Raw genomic sequence first — 20,968 nt, forward strand, 5'->3', positions numbered from 1 at the left:
TTGGTTATTTGTGTATATTTGTTTGTGTGCGTATGATCAGAATCAGAATCAGAATACTTTATTCATCCCGAGGGAAATTAGGGGTTACAGCAGGCAGCACGCTAATGGCGCATGCGCACTCACAAAGGAACCTGATTTAGGCAAAAGGCAATTCTGTTCCTTTTGCAATTTATATTGGTTTATTAGAATATTACAGTCAGATGTAGGGAATCTATTTCGCTGCATCTTCATGGCATGTTATATCTCTGTAAGCACATTTTTTTAATTGATCACTTTATTTTTCTTTATTCTGTAATGAAAAATGCCTCAGAAAAATTTTTCTATTCCTATATATTTTTTGTTTGGGTGTGCAATGCTTAAAAATCACAAAGAGCAATAGAACATGATTTTTTTTACATTATAAATCATTTATTGAAATATAAATCATCTGAATGTACATGATGTAAAATAATGAAGCACAGTATTGAATCATCATACTGGGTGTGATTACCTTTACTTACAGGTAGGGTACTGATGACAACACATCACTCAACCGCACCACAAACATTCACATCCATACAGCCTGCCATAAGCATCTAAGACCAAAACTAGACGAGAGCTAATTTGTCAGCAACATCAAACGACAACAGTAAGACAAAAAGACAGGAAAGTGCAACAACCGTACGTAGTTTATGTCACAGTAAAAGAGAAGGAGGCAGTGGCACAGCTGGTTCAGCAGCAGGAAGATACAGAGGGTTATAAAGAGTCTACAGATAATTGATGTATGACATCATATAAAAATGAATCTGTAGTTTATCTACTGTCTTCTTATAACTAGAACCTGCTAATAGACATCAGGACAACAGATAAAATATGAGGTTAGAGGATGTAACCTTCTGGTAAAGCACTATATACTTTTTATTGGCCATGCTGCCATATTTACTGATACAAATGCCTTTTGATCTCTATTATTTTATGATTCCCATATTTGCATGAGAAAACGAATATTTTTGACTGTCTACTGTGATGTTTTAATGTTTCTCTGACTGAAGAAAGGAGAATTATCTCCTTTTTTGTAATGGATTTCACAAAATTATTGTCTTCAATCGGGTGAATAAGGGTGGACAAGTTGAATATGTGTTTATAAAATATTTGAGTGCTATCCCAATAATTCTTTCTTATATAACAACTCTGAAGCTATTTACATTACAATCACACTTCGTTAGACAAAGCCTATATGACAGATATGACTGGGGACTTTATCTGAGAACAAATGTTTGAATTTGTATTTCTGCAAAAAGCGCAGCGCCAAGAAGCAACTCAGAAGCTCATTTCTCCGAACCATACAAACCGCTGTGGTAAAAATCTACTTGGTATTCACAAACTAAACATGTTTATATATTGATAAAGTAAAAAAATAAATTTGAATTACTGTATGTACTTAACCACTGAATACATTAAATGGTTATATACAAAAAAAATGCACATAGTCCAAATTTTGTGCTTTAAAATCCAAGTATTGCTACTGATTGTACCAGCATCAGGTGCTTCTCTTGCAGCAGGTGAGTATGGAGTGTGTTTACCTGCCAAAGTTGTTGCTAGTGTTGGAATCATATAGTTTAAATAGTGCACTATAGTGGTTTTATAGATACCATATGAATGACGTCCCGCGGTGTTCAATCAAAGTTCTGACTAACATGTTTAATTTGTCCCTTGTTGCTTATATTGCTGTTAAAAGAATGCCCGATAGAATAAAGCTCTGCAAAGTACAAAGACAAATTAGATCTTTTTATCTAGATGTCTCCAACACACAGGCTCTGAGTCTTCTGAGTTCTTTAAGGTAACTTTCTGCTCACTCTCATCTCCAGCCCACGGGGACGGGGGGGCAATGTCCGAGGGGTAGCGATGTCACCACAGAGTCATCCAGATACTGAAGTGGTTTTGTTCTGTCCTCTCTCTCTGATGGGGTGACTGATAGGAGGGATGGCGGGGCTAGAGGGTTGACAGAACAGTCTTTGGTTCATTTACAGGTCTTTCTCTAGATTCCCATATCCTCACACCCCTTGTCTTTTCTGCCAATGCTTTATAGGCTGAGCAGTTGTCACAGAAAGCTGTCTTCCACCAGGTCACTACAGTCTAGACACATCTCATCCAGCAGCGTGATGTCCTCCAGAGTCTCACCCTCACGCTTAGCAAAGGTGGAACTGCTGGAGCCTGTCTCAATGGCGCTCTCTTCAGATGTTTGAGAGCTACAGGGGGCATAAATAACACACAAGTTAATCGCATCTAAAGCGTAACACTGTGAGCTGTAGCAAAAGTCACTGACTTTTACCTGTGTCTGTTCCTCTTTCCATATTCTTCATCAGATATAGGGTCCAGGTCAGGAAGGGGAATGATGTAGCCACTGTCAGAGCTCAACCGCTGTTCATCAAAGCCACTTTCTCTGTCCTTCAGCTTCCCCTGGTTTTTGTAGGCAATCCCAATGTAGTCCTCATTTTCCATGCATACCCGAGTAACCGCAGGGTGGTCGCTCTTCAGGAACTCGTGGTTTACTCTTTGGTATTGCTGAATCAAAAACAGCATGGGCCCATTAGAACTAGATACCAATACAGGGTGGAAACAAAAGATATAACTTTTTCCTGTTGCACAAAAGCAATGATGATTCAATTCACAGAATAACCATAGAACTATGGAGCCACAGGACTGGAGAAGTGCGGTATGTTGTGTGTAATCACTAGCTCATTTGCCAGCTGGATGGTGCAATCTAAACTGAAAATTACATATCTCATGCTAGCGTGAGGTGCTAAAACAGGAGCTGGTTCGTGTTCTGCCACCAGCCATTTACACTGTGGGGAAGGCAGAGGTGTGGCCGGTTTGATATGCCATGTGTAGTGGGGTCATTAAGACTGGGTGGTGGAGGCAAGAACTGAGGCTGTGTCATTAGGCCAGCTGCTCTGACATCCAGCTGCTGCATTTGAACTCTAATCACTTGTAGGTTTGTGTGCTTCCATGTGTGTGTGTGGTTTTTTTGTTTTTTTAAGAAAAAGCGAGAGAGCTTGAAAAAAATATCCAAATGCAGAGAGAGTGGAAAGGGCTTTAAATACACAGCTTGCATTTTAAACACATGCTTGGTAAATGATACCTAAAAAGCCAATAAACAGCTAGAAAATGAAAAAAATAAAAAGGTAACAGAATGCACACGTCCAACCATGAGGTCAAGAATGAGCAGAGGTAAATCTTGAAAGCAGGTGTTAAGTTTCCACAGAGCTCTGAGGCTGTAAGAGGTCACAAGGAGACTCACCCTCTTGTAGCTGGAGGGTAACAACGAAGCTACTGTTTCACTCAGACCCAGGAAAGATGGCCTCTTCTCTGGCTCACTGTTCCAGCACTTCATCATCATCTCATACCTGAAAAAGCAACAAACATGTGATCTGATGCAATCGTCGAGAACATACAAGCTGTCTTGCACTTTGTAAGTTTATCTTGACAGATTCGAGATGCCGTATATGAGCGGTCCCCAACCCCCGGGCCTCGGACCGGCACCGGTCCGTGAGTCGTTTGGTACCGGGCTGTGAGAGTTGAGGCTCAGGTGTGAAATGTATAGTTTTCAGGGTTTTTATCGGTTTTCAGCGTTATTTTGTTATCGTTTACTCGGTTTTCCTTGGTCTTTTCACGTGTGTTATGAATAAATCTTCTTTTTTTCGGTACCGGTACTAGTTTTATTTTGTTGTATTTATCCGCGACACCTTAAAGGCCGGTCCATGAAAATATTGTCGGGCATAAACCGGTCCGTGGCGCAAAAAAGGTTGGGGACCGCTGGTGTATATCACAGCACAGAAATGAACACCCCAACAAAGCAACTGTATAACCATTACGTGAACCCCTACATACACATCATGAGGTGCATGCTCTGGTTTTGACATCCTGTATCCACTCTTGATCTTGTTGTAGAAACTCGAGTCCACCACCATCCCTGGGTACGGGGTGCCACCTTTGCACAGAGACATTTTCACGTGAGTTTCTCAACCAATATTTGGATTTTCTTTTCTTTAACAGAGGTTTGCTGGGACTCACCTAGGGAGAATATCTCCCAGAGGAGGATGCCGTAAGACCACACGTCGCTCAGAGTGGTGTACAAGTTATCAAAAATACTCTCTGGTGCCATCCACTTCACCGGGAGAAAAGTCTGTTTTACGGCAGAAACAAAATCTTCAGCTATTGTTGAATCTGTTATTTTTTAAACTGCAGTATAATTTGTCCGGAGAAGAAACACTTACGCTCCCTTTGGATACATAGTTGTTGTCATGCATGATATCTCTAGCCAGTCCAAAGTCACAGATCTTCACTATCTTGCCCTGAGAGAGAAGGACATTCCTGGCTGCAAGGTCTCGATGTACACACTGTTGTAAGAAAGTAAGGAAACTTGATTAGCACTTCATTGAACGACATAGCTGTTCTCAGTTCTCTCTTAAACTCATATTCTCTTCGAGCTCAAACCAGTACACTCTGCTCCCATAGCTACTCTCTCAAGCACATTTTTAATGCAGTTTCATAATGCTTTATGAAGCATACTCTTTGTGTATACATGCCAGTTGGAGGGATGTCTGTGACCACTGGATATTTAGGGATAATAACTATGAAGCTGAATGAAAAACTTCTGGCTGCAGTGCGTCCCTGTCTGGTAATTCTAGCTCTGGCTGTGCTGCTACTATATTCGGTTCCTGGCCGCTCTCTGGAGTGGGCTCAGCAGCCTTCACGGGACTGCTTATCACACAACCACTGATTTCCTTAGTTCGCCCCTTTGGCCAGTATGGCTGTCTTCATATAGGTCAAAGCACAAAACCTATAATCTGCGATTAGTGCAGAGGGAAGCAGGGGAATGCAAGGTTGTAGATCTGTGCGTGAAAAAAAATTCTTTTAAACTTACATTTTTGGAGGCAAGAAACTCCATGCCTTTGGCCACCTGGTAGGTAAAGCTGAGCAGGTCAGTGGTGGTGAGGCCTTCATTTACGTCGTCTGACAGCATGATTTCCATTTCACCTTCTGGTTTAGAAAACACACGCAAACACACCCTGAAGCGTTATGCGAGTATATGTTCAACGTGTATTGCAAATATAGCACTGCCTGCGCAAACCTGGCTTTTACTAATGGCAGGGAGAAATGAGGCATTATTATGCATGTGCTGCAATTATCCTCTCCATGTAATTGCAGGGTTTTACCAGTCCTAAAATTCTGACAGGGTGTACCCCCTGGCTAAAACACTGACTCAAACATAGCACCAAGGCCAAACAAGTCCACATCAATAACTCTGAGGGCAGAGCAAGAAGCAGGACAGGAAGACGGTGCGTACCACTCGAGTCTTTCTGCGAGGGTGGATGGTCATAGTTAGACCGCTGGATGTCTGAGTACTTGGAGGCATTGCTCATCTCCAACATGGGCACATACTGAGTGCTGTCAGCCTGCTTCATATCCATGTAGTCCCCTTTGCTTTCAAATGACAGGATCACATAACTGGGAGCAAAGACAAGAAAGGAACGTTTTTAGTGATGGCAACCTATAGCAAAAATACATTCTACAAATTATGTGCATGCATGTCAGTTTATATGTGTGTGTGTCCTTAAATCCTCTCACTCCCCTAGGCTGAGGTTAGAGGAAGATGTGGTTGAGGATAACATGGTAGCCAGGATTAAATTGTGTTATGGTCATTTTGAGGTGTGGTCACTGAGTCATCCATCAACACAGATGAGCCTCAAAAGAGAGCAAGAGAGGGCTGCTATTTTACCATGAGGATTTGGGTGGACACAATTAACAGGTACCTCCATAGTAACGCAATTAAATTGAAAGCGGAGACCACTTCAGACTGTGATCTGATTAGGCAAAGATGCCAGACAACCTCCTCAACCATGGAGAAACTGGTGATAGAGTTACTGATTGGGGGTAGATGGACAATGTGAGTGCATGTGTTGTAAACGGTTGCTTGGGCTTGTAAAGACTTGAGGATGTTTGGTCTTTTTGCAAAGTACCTTTTGATAACTGTCTGCATGGAAAAAAAAATATCATTCCACAAATGAAAATACATTATTTGTGATATATGTGCAGATGTGAGAAATATCTTCTATATGTTGTACCTCCTGCTGCTTTCATCTGCAGGGTTGATTCCAAAGATATCCAGCTCCTTCTTGTTCTTCTCGGGGTTCAGACTGAGGAAGTTCTCCCTGTTCTTGTGCAGATAGTTAACCAGGTCCCCATAGAAGCAGTACTCAGTGATAATGTAGATAGGGCCTGGGAACAACACAGAAGATGAAGTCGTGCATTGGCGTCAGTCTGCAGGCTAATCTTATCAGAGGCTCATAAAAGCCTAAAAGCACAGTCAAGAGGGCAAGCCTCCACTTTCCCATAAAAAGCCTATTAAAATACCACACCCAGCAAGAGCTGAGGAAGGCTGTCAATCTTTTTGGGCTGTTACAATTGTAAATGTCTGCAGTTCCCAAATCTGAAAGAGTGTTTGTGTGAGTGCGTGCATACAAATGTGGGTGTTATTGTTTGTGTGTCTTTGTAAAGTGGTGACTAAATTACATAGGAGAGGCAACAGTGGTTATGATAAACAGTCATTATACTACCTTACATGTTTGCTTATGAAAGTGAGTGTGTGCATGTGTCTCTATGTGTGTGTGTGTGTGTGTGTGTGTGTGTGTATGTGTTTATGTGTCTTTATGTCCTTGGTTTGTGTGGGTTATTTACCTGACTTGGTGCATGCTCCCAGGAGGTTAACAATGTTGAGATGGGGTCCAAGATGAGTCATGATCTTGAGTTCAGACATCAGGGCCTGTTTCTCACTGGAGCGTGCTGTGGCTGAAAGAAGGTACAGCAAGCATGACTATCACACACTCAGTCAAACCAACAACAAGCCACTCAGTCCCATATCTAAAGACTTTTATCATAAGATATGGGACTAAAGACAAAAATCTTTCACTGTAGTGTCCTGTCTTCACTATAGTGTCTTTACAGCTTTCACTTTACCACCCCCTTGAGTTCCTTCAACAAATAAAATGAGCTGTCAGCTGTTTTCCCAGTAATATATGTAATGTATATAGACAGGCCTGTACCACTGACTGAATTCATTGTTAGAATTTTTTCAAGGCTTATTTTATTTACCACTGAATTCAGTCAGTTATGACATGGCAACTGTTAAACTCACGTTTCAGCATTTTCACTGCCACCTTCATGACAGGTTGGGAGCGGCTGAGCCCATAGGCGGTGCCCTCTACCACCTTCCCAAAGGCTCCAGAGCCCAAGATACGACCTGTGAAAGACGCAACAACAGAGGATCAGTTTCCTTGTAATAAAAACAAAAGAAACTGCTCAGGCATACAAACACATCCATACACTTTGCATGCTTCTGCTCTCTCATCTGTGACTCTTTCCAGTGATTGACTGTCCCCTTGATCACTGACTCAAAACAAATCCCAGGCAGAAAAACCTCAAGCTGGATTAGTTTATCGCACCCTAACTTCAAAGAAAGAGTGAGCCATCCTGGCTGGAACATCCCAGCAGGGAGGCCACAGAGCCTCTATAGAGTTAGCATATAAAAAATGACTGTCAGCTCACCAAGCACAAGTCTGTCACGGGGAAACTCCCATCTGGAGTCATAGGGAAGCTGCATGGGATCCACATAGATGTACTCATGACCGTCTGGGCTCACAGATTCTATGACCCTCCAGCGGATTTCATATCGTGGTTTCTGAGAGACAAAGAACGCATAAAAGATGGTTAATTAACATTTGCAAATTTACTTTTGTTCTAACAGTATTGGGGTCTTTGTTTTGCAGATCCACCCACTAATTAAATTTCCTTTATTGTCTCGAAAGGAAATTTTAAATTCAGGAGCTGATTATGCAATATTGAAATATCTTGCAGGTGAAAAGACTAACAGTGTCCAGTTGAAAGCTCAGAGTAAAATCTGCAGTTCATTATGTATGCTGAAAAAAGAGAAATGGATGAACTGGTGAGCAGGTGAGAAGTGGGGATAAAATGCAAAAATGATCACAACAATACCTGTTTCCAGATAACAACCAAGACAATGAGTGAGATGATGACAATGACCAGGAGCACCAGCACAGCAGCAGCTACAGTCAGCTCAGGGTGAGGGCCTGTTCAAGAGGAAATCCAGCAGTCACACATGTTAAATGGATCACGCATTAATCACGTGGATGCAGCATGTCTACTGAAATTCTTGCAGTGAAATTTGCTTTATTTATTGCATAAGAAATATGAAAACCACAGGGTGCGCAGAGAGTTAAGCCAAAAAGTCATGTTGAGAAAACAACACAGAAGTGGGGGGGATGGGGTGGAGATGAGGAGCTGTTGTAGGGAGATGGGGGTGAAATTGTAAAGCTCATTTGAAAGGACCAAATGGCCTAGTGATTCCTGGAGTCCCAAAATTAGCTGTCAGAAGAAGAGCCCCTTCCTGATGACTCACCATCAGTTGTGCGACTAAAATGTCATCAGCTGACAGCTGCTACAACACTGGCAGAGCTAAGCTAGCCCTAAACAGTCTTTACAGAGCACATCACACCCTGAGCATCAAAAATTAAAGGAAATTTGGAGGATAAAAGGTGGAAAAAACAACATCATTTCAAAGCTAGGTTAAAAAAAGGAGGTTATTGAAGAGGATGCAGTGAAATATATTTGTGTGCTCTCACCATTGGACACCAGTTTGACCTCCCTGCTGACAACAGCCATTTCGTTCCTGGCCAGGCAGCGCACTGCCATTGTGCTTTCCAGATGACCAAACATGACCTGGCTCTCCAGGTTATTGTCTTCATCAATGTGTGAGTCCAATGTGATCTCAGTGGAGTTGGCAGGGATGGGCACCCACGAAGACGAATCATTAGCGCAACTGGATGGTAACAGCAGTAAAAAGACTATGTAGAGCATGTGTGTATATAGAGAGGTCCAGGAACAAATGAATGTTTTCTCAAAGAAGACTGCACATACTGTTTGATATTCTTGCAGACAAACCACTCCACCGTGGGTGTCGGCTGCCCTCTGGTAATGCAAACCACAGACTGGCCTTGAGGTGAGCCATGGTGAACGTCCATCAGATCAACAATGACTGCAGGCACTGTAACACAGTCAGTGTAAGCATGAGAAAAAAAAAACAGACTTTAACTGAGGCTAAAAGGTTGTCAGAGCAGTAATCATAGGGAATTGATTTCTCTGACCTTTGATTTCAAGGATTAAACTGATATCACGACTTTGGTTTCCGTTATCCACCCGCATGGTGTAGTTCCCGCTGTCCTCCTCCTTGGCTCGGATCAGGGTGAGAACACTCCTGTAGCTGTAAAGAACAACACAACCAGAAGTTCCAATAAGCACCCAGTAGTGACAGCTCACAGTCGCATCAACTCTAACTAATTAAAAGGTAAACTAGCTAATGCATGAGAATTTTACTTTGAGGTTGTCATTAGCTCTGCTGCCATTAGTGGCTTTTCACCTGGTTTCATTGATCTGCCGAAGGCTGGTGGAGATCTCTGCAGTCACATAGCTGAGTGGGTAGCCATCTTTAAACCAGCTGACATGAACACTTGGGAAGGAGTTGACAACAGCCCTGAACTCACAGACTTTATCCAGCGCTGCAGATTCGTATTCTCTGAACTCCGGCTTGATGGACAAGATATCACTTGCTGTGAGACATGAAGAGAGTCCAAAAGATAATCACTAATATATCATTGTAAAAAGAAAGACTTCAGAAATAGTATACATGATATTCACTCTGGATAAGGAAGGTTTTATACCATAAACTTGAATAGCTAGTTGTTTCGTCTGGCCCCTGTTACTCAGTATGTCAGTGATGGAGCAAGAGTAGATGCCGCTGTCTTTGGTTGAAGCTTGTGGGATGGTCAGGGTATAAAAGATCTCCTGAGTTCTCTTATTTTCTCGCACTGTTTTTGTACCACGATTTGCCTGCCAAACAAAAAGGGAACATCAGAGATGCTCAGTTACAAACAATTTTAAAACAACATTAAATACAGATGGAGTCAAAATGACGTGTGCATTCACCAGTTTGCCGGGATACTTCCAGTGATCTTCCAGAATCTCAGATCCCCGAGCCAGACAGGTGACAGTTATTGTGTCGCCCACCAGCAGAGCAGTCTTTTTTGCTGTCAACTCAACATCCAGCTCATCTGTGATACAACGTTTTATCGAGTTAAAATGATGGTATAGAGGTAAATCTTGATCTTAGAATTAACATGTAGGATGCTAAACTTGTGTCTTTGTCTTACATATTCACGAACACAAGAAAACACACCTGTCCAACCATGGACAATATATTCCTCGCTGTAGAATTCGTGTCCATTTATGACGGCCTTGCAGACATAGGTTCCAGCAATGAATATCCCCAAAGCGCCCCTCTTGCTGTCATAAATACTAGGCACAGGCTGCTGGGTGTCACTGTTAATCAGAGTCACGTTAGCATTTGGATCAGACACTCGACACTGGATCTCCATCTCATCGTATCCAGACAGGACGTGGTTGCCAAAAGGTATCAGTGATTCCAGAAAGGGGACATCGGGGTCTGTGTAGGAATAAAACAAGATTATAAAATAAAATCAAACACACAAAACACACAAGCTCAGTTTACTCCATACCTGGAACATAAATGTAGATTCTGCTAAATTCTGCTGTATCCTCAGTGATAGTTCTACTATAAAAGCACGTGTAGTAGCCAGTGTGGCTTGCGGTGGCACTATCCACTGTGATGGTGCTGAAAAACAAGCCGTTGGAGTCCTCCTGCGTTTGCTCCGATAAACTGATTGGCGTCTCCCAGCCCAGTTTTTCCTGTCCATGACAGGTCAAGGTGAAAGGGGTGTGGAGAGTAACTACCATCTCGTCCAGCTCTGGCAGCAGCACAGGGACTGAAGATGATGGGATCATTCCTGCAGTGAGAGCTGAAAGAAGACAAATACAGTGGGTCATAAATCTTCTATAGGTCCTAAATACTCTATGGTCTGTCAGTCTGTCTTTCTTACCTTTCACGTGCAGGTTAAAGGAGAACTGAGCAGTGTGAGAGCCACTTTGAGCAATTATGGTATAATTTCCATTGTCTTTTTCCAGAGGATGTCTGAATTTCAAAATGCTCAGATACCTGGGTAAGAAAATGATATGCTAAATAAGGATAATGCTAAAATCACATTTACATCTCATTGTCATACATGTCTTTTTTTTTTTTTAATGTTACTAGTTTTGCCACTACTTGTGGGAGATGTTATGCTGGACAACCACCATAAGACCTTCAAACTAAATAACTGCTGTCAATGTTGAATTTTCCTGCATATAAATCTAATAACAAAGAATATTTTTCCTCACCGATTTCCTCCCTGGTGGCTAGTCGTAGTAAAGAGGTAGTAGTTCACTTGTAAGTCTTTGTCATCTTTCATCCATATCACTTTGGGGGCTGGGTATGCGTCAATAATGATAGTAAACTCTGTCTCCTCAAAACTGTGGACAAATTCTGTGGATAAAATCCCACTGTGGTCCATGGCCACAAAAGAATTCTCCTCTGCAAAAGGAAAAAGCAGAAGACTGCAGGTTAAAATGGGTTAAAGTGAGTGAGGAAAGTTAACAGTGGTGCAAGTCAAGGACTGGGAAGAAGGCACATTGACAGGGAGGCTGAAGGTGAAATGAAGACCTGACACACATCTGTTGAACCCATCCTATAAAACACAGTAGCTGATGCTGAAAGCAGCGGTGATGTTTTATGGTTGGATAGCAGAAAATGACTTCCACACACTGCTGAAAGCATTTTGTGTACATATGGGAAAATACTAATTTGACCTGAATGATGATGAGAATGTTAAATATATATGATATAACTGATTTTAAGTCGGCCGTTTACGCAGTTATTCACATTATTACAGCTCTGCTGGAAACTCATTGGTGGTATCTAGGAAAGGTTTCTTGGGGATGACTCACCAAAGACCGTCACAGCCACCTTTTTGACTCTGACCTCACCGCGTTTGTCTGTAACAGAGCACTCATAGGTGCCACTGTCCTCTGAGGCGGCTCGTGGGATACTGAGGATGTAGACGACCCGCTCAGGAAAAGTTTCCTTCATCAAAACTGCATCCTTAGCCTATAGACACAAAAGAACAGTGTGAGATCACCAGAGAAAAAAAAACTAGCAATATGATATCTGAATGTTGTAATTCACAGAGTTTTCCCTTTTGCAGATACAACATCTGTATATCAGAATCTGTATGTCATGGTGCTGAAGGCTAATGGTTAAAACACTTGCTAGGCCACAGGAGATAAATTAGGATCACAGAGGCTTTTAAAGAGCCTGTAATTGCAGCTGAGACCAAAACCAGGAGTCATAAGTCCTGTGTTCCTGACCATCTCTGGAAAAGGGCTTAAAGGAATCCCATGCAAAATGTGCACATAGATTAACTATCTGAATATAAACAAACTTAAGTTACAAATGCAACTTGCTCTGACCCTTCAACGTAACACGCATTAAAAGCATTAAATGTTTAGCTGGTTTACAGGAGCAGATAACATCTGTCCGACATGTTTCAAAGTCAGTGGGGTCAAAGATTTACTATGGTTTCTCTTGCCCTTCTTTTAAACTGCTTCTTTCCCTCAAGATAGCTGTGGCAGTTAACTCTATGCAAAAGTGCTGTGTTTGGCTTACATCCTCACAATAAAGACTCAACCTTCAGTTGCTGCTTTCCTAACACATAATTTGTAACCACTAAAGGCTGTCCTCTGAGCTATATTCCACTTGCCACTGCTAGCTTTGGGTCCAAAACCATTATTTTCTTATTTAAGGCTCAGTACTGCTGGCTTGGAAATGACATTGGGTAGAAGGACACACTGCAAGATGAAGTGGATGAGTGGCTGAAGCTGTATAGGAGACTAAATTTAATTAAAATGGGAAAACACAGAGGGAAATGACTGCATCTTGCCTGTTTTTTAGGATGGAGCCACTGCTGTTGAAAGTCCAGGCCAGAAGGAACGATGCATGTGATGTTAAAAGGCTGCCCTGCTCGCAACGTCTCTTCACTGGCTATTATCTCCATAGGGTCTAAAGAGGGACCAGCGGAGAGCATTTATCAGCAACACAATCTCTCACATCACGTGTGGCAGCCTGATTACCGTGACTTGATTTATCGCAGAGTGGTGGTTATACACCAACACACACACACAAACACACAGAGAGTGCAAACATGCATGTGAAGTCATCCCACTTCTGTAATAATGACATAATGTCATGCAGTGAGATCACCCTGTAGCCTTCTCTTCATAAACAGGAGTGTTTCCAGCTGTTCAGTTATTCTTTTTTTTTTTTATCTTTATCCTGCCATTACCATGTCTATAGCTCCTATTTCTTTTTTAGTAAAAAGAGAGTATATCATACTACAACTACACTTGTCTTGACTTACCATTAGATATTACAGTGTAAATAGAACTTCGGAATATCTGGTCATTCACATTGGTTTCACACTGGTACTGCCCAGGAGATAGGTTGTTTGAGAAGAAGCCTTCTTTGTTGTTGTATAAGGCATGCATAGCCTCTCCACTGGGGACTTTTCTCAGGATGACATAGGAGTCCCAGTGAGACACACGACATGGGATGTTGAATCCATAATTGTCCATATTGTCCATGGAGACAACCAGGTCTCTGGGTAACTCGGGGACAAATGGAACGTGTGGATCTAGGTTTAAAAAAAGAAGATTTTTATAATTTGCTTCATCAGCCTATGGCATGTGGGCGACCGCTAAACGCGAAAAACCGACACCCCCCACAAATTCACTCTAGTGCTGTAAGCCGCCCGAGCAAAAGTTATATGGTATAGCATAACATATGACCAATATATTCACCTGGGACAAAAACATAAATTTCTGCTTCAGCATCTTCCAGTTCTTCATCCGGGTCTTCATATTTGCACGTGTAATAACCTGTGTTTTCTACAGTTGCGTTGTCTATGAAGAGTGTTGAAGTGTAATACCCCGGATAAACCAGGGCATTTTTCGGCAGCGGTTCCTCCCAAACCACGTTTCTTTTACCGGTGCAGCTTATATTGAAGATGGAATTGCGCTGTAGGACAAACTCCTCCTGGTCAGACAAGATGGTTGGTGGAGGCAGTCCAGAGGTAACTAAGAGACAGTTTGGTAAACATCAGAGAAACAGCTGGGAAACTATCAAAAGGATTTACCTGCAGACTGTTTTACTTACCTGTAACCAAAACCACCAAACTGCCCCCAAAGAGGACAAACGTCTTCAGCCAATCCATGACTATGGATGCTTTGACCTGTAAAGACAAACGATTATTTACTAAAGACGAGGAAACTTTATCCGATCTTACACGATTTATCCCATTTGAAAGCATTAATGTTTTAAAAAAAATGGATCAGTGGAGTTTTCACTTTTGAATTTTGACTTCTACTTCCTTTAAGCCCAACTTTAAGTAATTATATCGAGCATGCGCTTGCTATGATGCGTGCACATTTCTGGTGCCACACATTGCTTTAGTGCTGAAACTGTACACATGTGAAATTTATTGCAGATATGCATCCATTATTTTATTAAGAGGAGAATTACTATTCGCAAATTGTGACTCGCAATTCTGCCGTTAACCCTTTAACCTGAACCATGAAATAACTGCCAGAAATCTTTAATTTTTTGATAACGGAGTGTTTGTTAGACAAAATATATAAAAATATATCGAATTTTAATCTGATTATATATGATATTTAATATGTATCACATTTGCTACACAAGCCATATTTTTGCAATTTAGTCATTAAAAAGTTGTCATGCAATTCATATCATTTTTGAGGGTAAAAAGAGCCAGTGGTGGCTGCTCCCAATCGATAGAGGGCGACACAGTCCGCCTTATAAGTGCATCAAGCTAATCCCCCCCCCCCCCCCCCCCCTTGCTTACTCGCTCTCCTAAAGCTTATCTTTTCGTTTTATAAATGCACATTTTAGTTTTTGCATGGAATGTAAGCACAAATTGGTTGCACATTGTTCTGTTTCTCCCCTTTTTGTTACAATTCTAAATGTACCTATAAAAACACTGTTATCGTCTGGATAATCAGGTCTGATACCTTCTCAAATTTAGCCCATTATTCCGAACAATTCTTTACAAAGATCGTGTTATGTCTGCCTTTTTCAGGTACCTCTGCAACTATGATCCCCATATTCTTTGAAGCTGATGGGCGATCAGGGATTTTTTTTTTTTTTTGTAAATCAGGGGGAACATAATTTGAGTGGCCCACTCAAAGAAAACTCTGCTAAAGATTAAGCTCCCCTTCAATTAACTTTAAGTATTTTTCTTTCTTTTTATATCTCAAAATAGGTTTTGCATGTGACGGGGAGGTCTAGATTCCATTTTCTGCATAACTTCCCTGGTCCCAGACAATACAGCTGCTGGTCCCTTTGCTGTTTCCTGTGGCTGCCCGCTCTGGCTCAGTCGAAAAGAACTAAATTATCCATGGGTAACCTGGGTTTGTTTAGCTCTATAATTAGCGCACCCAGTGTGCACAAAAGTACATATTCGCGTGGGAATCAGTTGACAAAATGCCTAATCCGTTTGGCATGTTTGTACACTCGCGTTGTCTCAAACAATTTCGAGAGAGGATTTTTCAATTGCATTGGCTTGGCAAGAATTCTGTAGCCACTGAGCGTAAATCTGACTGAGCCTAAAGTGGCAGTAAGACTTCGTGCACGTCCCGATCCACTTTTATTTCCTCTGCTCTCCCAGCAGGAGACTCGACAAATGCGCCACAAGGCAAACGCATCCTCCGCTGGGTTTGGACACAGTTGAGCAACAGCTGATATTGGCTTATCTCAACTTTCACCGGGTCGGTTATGTACCATAATTTTCCATAAAAAATTAAGAAACTGTCGAATACAGTTAAAATGTTTTAAATTCTTGTGAGAATTCACTCTTGAAATTCTGACCACAAGCGGTATTCCTCTGTTAAACCCGTTGGTGACATGGCCCTAAAAGTTCTTCCTTTCTTCTTTTTCTCCTCTTGGATCAGTTCAGCCTCCGCTCGAAATCTCCAGTCAGCCTTATTGAAGTGCAACCAGCACAGATTTTCCATTTTAATTCCTCACATTCCTGGGACAGACTAGAAAACAATGTGATGTACAATTTCCAATGTGTTTCTCATTAAATGCCAAGCAGCATCCCACAATGGAGCCTTCAGTCTTCGAATTGACACCTCCAGCTGTGAGCCTAAAACCGAGCGCTTTTATCCAGCAGAGTCAGCATGATCTCTCCGCTTGGCGTCCAGGGGTGAGACCATATGGTGCAAGGGGGAGAGGAAATCAAACCCCAAAATCCTTTTGGATTGTTTAATGCAAAGCCTGCATACAAATTGCAGGGTCGAAGGGCTCCCTGCGATCCATATTAAGTGAATGCAACTTTTAGATCAACTTTTCTATTAATATGATACGAAATGATATAGTGCATTAACTGGCTAAACTAATTAGGAAGACAATTAAACTCCATCTAATCTTACAGAACAGTAATCTACTGTAGATTTCCCACTCTTTAATTATATCAAAACGAGACAACTTTTCAAAAGACTAAGAAAAATAGTTTCAATCGACCCCTTAATTACCTTATACTAATCCCTGCTTTATATTCCTTTCGTGTAAGTATATCCACAATGAATTGGTCACTCCAAATGCCGCAGCATAAAGGGTCCTTTGCAGCGGTTATAATCCTCAGAGGTCCTGCTCTGTGAGAGCATATGTGCCACCCTCTGTCCGCATCCACGACTGCCTTCACTACTGCGCTCCAGCTACATCGACCTGTAACTGATTCGATGTTACAGTCCACCCTCCTCCCACCGAAAAAAAGTAATCATCTGTCTCAAAGTAAATAACTCCCAGGAAATGACCCCCCCCCCTCCCTTTCTCTTCTTTCGAGCTCCGAGACCCTTTTCAAAGTAAGAGTCGGACGTGTATACCCGCTGAAATCTGGGCACAAAATGGCATTTTCAATGGACTTTAGTCGGATACGAAAACTTCTGAAAGTAAAACTCTTCATGAGATACTTTTGGGGAACCTATGTTGTATGTGATGATGTTTAGCTTTGATGGATATGGTATTTTGTGACTGATTGTACTACTGATTCATGTTAAGAAGGGTTTTCCTCAAATTAAAACGTACTTATCTATGTTTTCTTGCAGGATCCCCGTAGCCTACAGTGAACAAGGTTCTCAGTCAGAAACCGCGAACTGCGGCTCTCGGAACGCATAGAGGGCGCTCCAACACCACCATATCACCACCTACCTTTTCGTCTTTGCTTCTTCTCTCTCCCTGACTCAAAGGACAGAGCCTTCTCGATGAGGGACACACACACACACACACACACACACACACACACACACACACACACACACACACACACACACACACACACACACACACGAGAGTCAGCTGTTTACCGAGTGCTCATCCAAGGCTATTATTTTTTCACCGTATCTCCCTACACCCCGGGCCTCTCCTGGTGGGCTCACAAAGAAGAATGGGTCCCTATGAATCACCTATCTCTTGGCAAAGCAGAGGGGTATCAGACCGTTGTCTTTGCATGGAGCAGGGCCCCGGGGCCGATGTTTCACCCCCCACCCCCCACCCCCAACTACGGCCCCTTGGCGCAATTACTTCCACATGTTAGGGAAAAGAACTGTGTCCTTGTTCTCCAAACAAAGGATCTCAACTTCGGAAGCCAGAGCTCAGCTCAGACCTGTTTTTGCCTCGTTTGGGGGGATAAAACTGCTCAGTTTCAACAGTTCTAACTTCCGTAAAACATTACAGGTAAACTGGAAAAGTTTTAGTTACTTATTTCTTCGTGTGAATAAGTTCAAAGCAAAATCAAGCAAATACAAGGCTTCGCTAATAGATTTCTTAAGAAAAAATAATCACAGTTAATTTTCACAACAGATTACAAGCACAGCAAACGCCTAAATATTCCAGATATAGGCCTACACTGCATATAACTCCAGTTCCTGCATGGTGACTGTCTTGCCACCAACTCTCCACCAGGGGGCTTTGACAAAAAATATAGCGGTATTAATTATATGTTAACAGCAACGTTCAGTTGCTACATAACAAATAAACACATAAAAATAAATAATATATGTAAATAAATAAAAGACTGAGAAACTAAAATCGTTACACCCTCCATTTGATATGTGTTTAAACATCCCTTTTAAGCAAAAAACAGCTTCTTGCCAGAGCAAACTCAATGCACAACTGAGTTTAGCAAACATCGATATCCAACATAACATTTCGTCTCATAGACATGATAAGTACTTAAATGGAGTACTTAAACTACTGGATGGACGATGGCCTTTGGAGGGCGGGCCTTGCGAGAGCTGTCCAGCGTGCTGAACTGAGCGTTGTCCGTAACCTATTCAACACCCTCTTTTTTTCTTTTTTTCTTTTTTTTTCTTTTTTTTTTAGCTCTAACCTCTCTAAAAGGCTAGGCATTAAGTTGATTTTTATAGATCATAGAAAACGAAAACAGTGACTGCATGATACACAACATGCTAAACATTCACCAGAATCCCGCATTATATTACGATGTATATTAAAAACAATTCCAAAAACCTCCAAACAGTGTAAACAAGGAAAAAATGGGATTCATTTTGGATCAACAATGCAGCATACAAAAGTCAACAATATATGTAGTTAAGTTCATTTAAGCTGATATTAATACAAATATATGAGGTCTCCATAGCGCTCCATGTGTGAATGTACCTGACCCCGTTTATACAAAGATGGATGCAACCACTTGACTTTTTGAAAGGTCAACGTAATAATTAATTATCACATCCTTGTCTTGCACACACACACACACACACACACACACACACACACACACACACACACACACACACACACACACACACACACACGCACACACACACACACACAGAGAGAGAGAGAGAGAGAGAGAGAAGGAAATTGGCCACCATATAAATATATTAGTTAATTACTATAGCCTAAATAATACACATTTCGACTGTAGCTTGGTCCGAAAAAGTAACCCAGTATCATAATTTCAGATCCATGTGTTTAAGTGTAAAAACGTTCAGGTGTTTAACGTGAGATCAGAGCGTGTGTCCCAGGGGAAACCCGTTGATATGTGATTTAAATGAATGGAATAGATATATGTGCGGAAGTTGAATGCTACACTGCTGATAAATAAATAAAGTGGACCTCTCTTGGAGGAAAAAAAAAAAGACAACACCCCCCTCGGGTACTTCAGCTTCTTCCAGCCCATCTCTCCGCATGAGACAGCAGCTGCACCAGGCTCAAAAGCGCTCTTATTAATTGTCTTTTGTCATGCGTAATTGCTGTATTTTCAATGGTGGCCGACGCAGGACGACTTTGGAGTGCTCTCGTTTTTCTGTGCATTGGTTGCTATAGTCCCTTTACTGCAGAATTTATGCTCCACAGTCTCAGCCCGGCATTATTTCAAATATCTGTGTAACCTCCGTGTGATCGGAAAAGTTCGTCATTGTGACAGTTATAGAAGAGATAGCCGTTCGACCTGGAAAAAGGAGCTTCAGCCCATCATTATATAGACCTTACAGTTTGAGGTCACGTCCTGTGGGGCTGAAAAGGGGGAGAGTCTTTGTCGAAACTGTGGTTTATTCTATTGTTAATAGCTTTAAATGCTGCACTGGTCTTTCACACCTGCAAGGGAACTCTAATTCGATTAATAGGAACTTCAATATATATTCATTAGATGGCTTTCCCCCAATAATATATGATCACCAGCGGGATGTGAATGGGGACCATTTATTCCTACTCTGAATGGGCCTGCGTGGGACCAAAACTTCACCTGCTTCCCCTCTCAATTAGGAATGTATCCCAAACTCTGACAGAAACGAGTTAAATTAGGCGTCAGCTAATTTCCAGTGGCCCCTCCTACGTAATCCCTCCTCAGAGCCTTTCCATTTGAGCGTGCCCCCTTTAATTCACCATAAGTTGAAAGGTTCAAATAGTGCCTAATGAAACAGTGACTAAATCGTTCTCTGTCGCTCGGAGGAACCCTGTAGCTGTCTCTCAAAGCTCTCTCAGCACACAGCCGTCGGGGGTCCTGGGCTAAATGCGAGTCCCAAGGCAGGACAATCTAACCTGTCAAAGCCTTTGCCCACTTCTATATATACTTGTTCTGTGGTCTCAAGCAATAGCAGCATAATCAACCAACGTGGGACCGAAAACGCAATTAAACTCGCTTTGGACAACCAAAATCTTTTCAAAAGCGAACATTAATGGACTATTGGCTGCTCCCCGGGGGCGTTATCGGGTACCCTTTTGTGGTCACATCTAAGGAGAAATTACACTTTCATAAAGCTCACTTCATCCATTTTGAATTAGATAGCTAGATCTTGTAAATTGAGCTCTGCTTCATAATGTTCTTAAATAAAATACGCACAGTGGACATTGAGGTGTAACAGAATAAGACCACTGGTTAGGAATGACAGCTTAATAATGATAGCTGTCGTGACAGAAACACCTTAATTCGGTGAAATGCTAAAAGATAACTGAACTCACGGTTTAATGAGCCAGAGGCTAGGAAAGTACAAAGTCTTTGTAATACAATAAAACAACTTTATCTTTTTTAAGGTGGAATTGTAATTTTTTGAAAAAAACATTTAATTGTGTTTAAATTAAATTATATAAGGGGGGCTTTTTTCTTCATAAAATTACAATGAATGTACGTTTGAAACCTTGTAATATTTCACTTATAATACTGAATATTTACATATTTTTAATGGAAAAGTGAAAAAAATCATCCCTGCGAGCAGTTTTTAAATCAACTCGACTCTCAAAGACGCAAAAATAAATTTTTCCACTTTGTATTAATTATCAGTGTTAGAAATATTAGAGATTCGGGTGAGCATGTGCATAATCAATCATAGTAAGTCAATAATGACAAATTATTAGGTCAGC

General features: G+C 41.5%; 1 protein-coding gene across 1 annotated transcript; it reads right to left on the reverse strand.

The window, feature by feature from the left end:
• Positions 1 to 386: 386 nt before the first annotated feature.
• Positions 387 to 16,837, reverse strand: pdgfra (platelet-derived growth factor receptor, alpha polypeptide). Its single transcript, XM_026157732.1, has 29 exons — positions 16,618 to 16,837; positions 14,219 to 14,294; positions 13,864 to 14,139; positions 13,425 to 13,697; positions 12,948 to 13,066; positions 11,956 to 12,115; positions 11,350 to 11,542; positions 11,013 to 11,128; positions 10,632 to 10,931; positions 10,292 to 10,558; positions 10,042 to 10,166; positions 9,777 to 9,945; positions 9,476 to 9,665; positions 9,204 to 9,319; positions 8,977 to 9,103; positions 8,682 to 8,878; positions 8,035 to 8,129; positions 7,588 to 7,720; positions 7,178 to 7,282; positions 6,721 to 6,831; positions 6,108 to 6,261; positions 5,330 to 5,490; positions 4,907 to 5,022; positions 4,257 to 4,379; positions 4,054 to 4,165; positions 3,871 to 3,970; positions 3,281 to 3,386; positions 2,312 to 2,544; positions 387 to 2,228 (listed from the first exon to the last, which is right to left on the reverse strand). The coding sequence occupies exons 2-29, from the start codon at positions 14,274 to 14,276 to the stop codon at positions 2,081 to 2,083; spliced, it is 4,383 nt and encodes a 1,460-aa protein (XP_026013517.1). The 5' UTR covers positions 14,277 to 14,294; positions 16,618 to 16,837; the 3' UTR covers positions 387 to 2,080.
• Positions 16,838 to 20,968: the final 4,131 nt, after the last annotated feature.

Source organism: Astatotilapia calliptera, chromosome 23 (assembly GCF_900246225.1).
Source record: "Astatotilapia calliptera chromosome 23, fAstCal1.2, whole genome shotgun sequence".
Classification (NCBI taxonomy): domain Eukaryota; kingdom Metazoa; phylum Chordata; class Actinopteri; order Cichliformes; family Cichlidae; genus Astatotilapia; species Astatotilapia calliptera.

What these genes read in the sequence shown, in the direction of transcription:
- pdgfra (XM_026157732.1), bottom strand. Translation starts at nt 14,276, where the DNA reads ATGGATTGGCTGAAGACGTTTGTCCTCTTTGGGGGCAGTTTGGTGGTT. An exon ending in TTTGGTGGTTTTGGTTACAG is followed by an intron (nt 14,140 to 14,218) that starts GTAAGTAAAACA and finishes ACTGTCTCTTAG; the next exon opens with TTACCTCTGGACTGCCTCCA. An exon ending in CTCGCAGAAAGACTCGAGTG is followed by an intron (nt 5,023 to 5,329) that starts GTACGCACCGTC and finishes TTTCTAAACCAG; the next exon opens with AAGGTGAAATGGAAATCATG.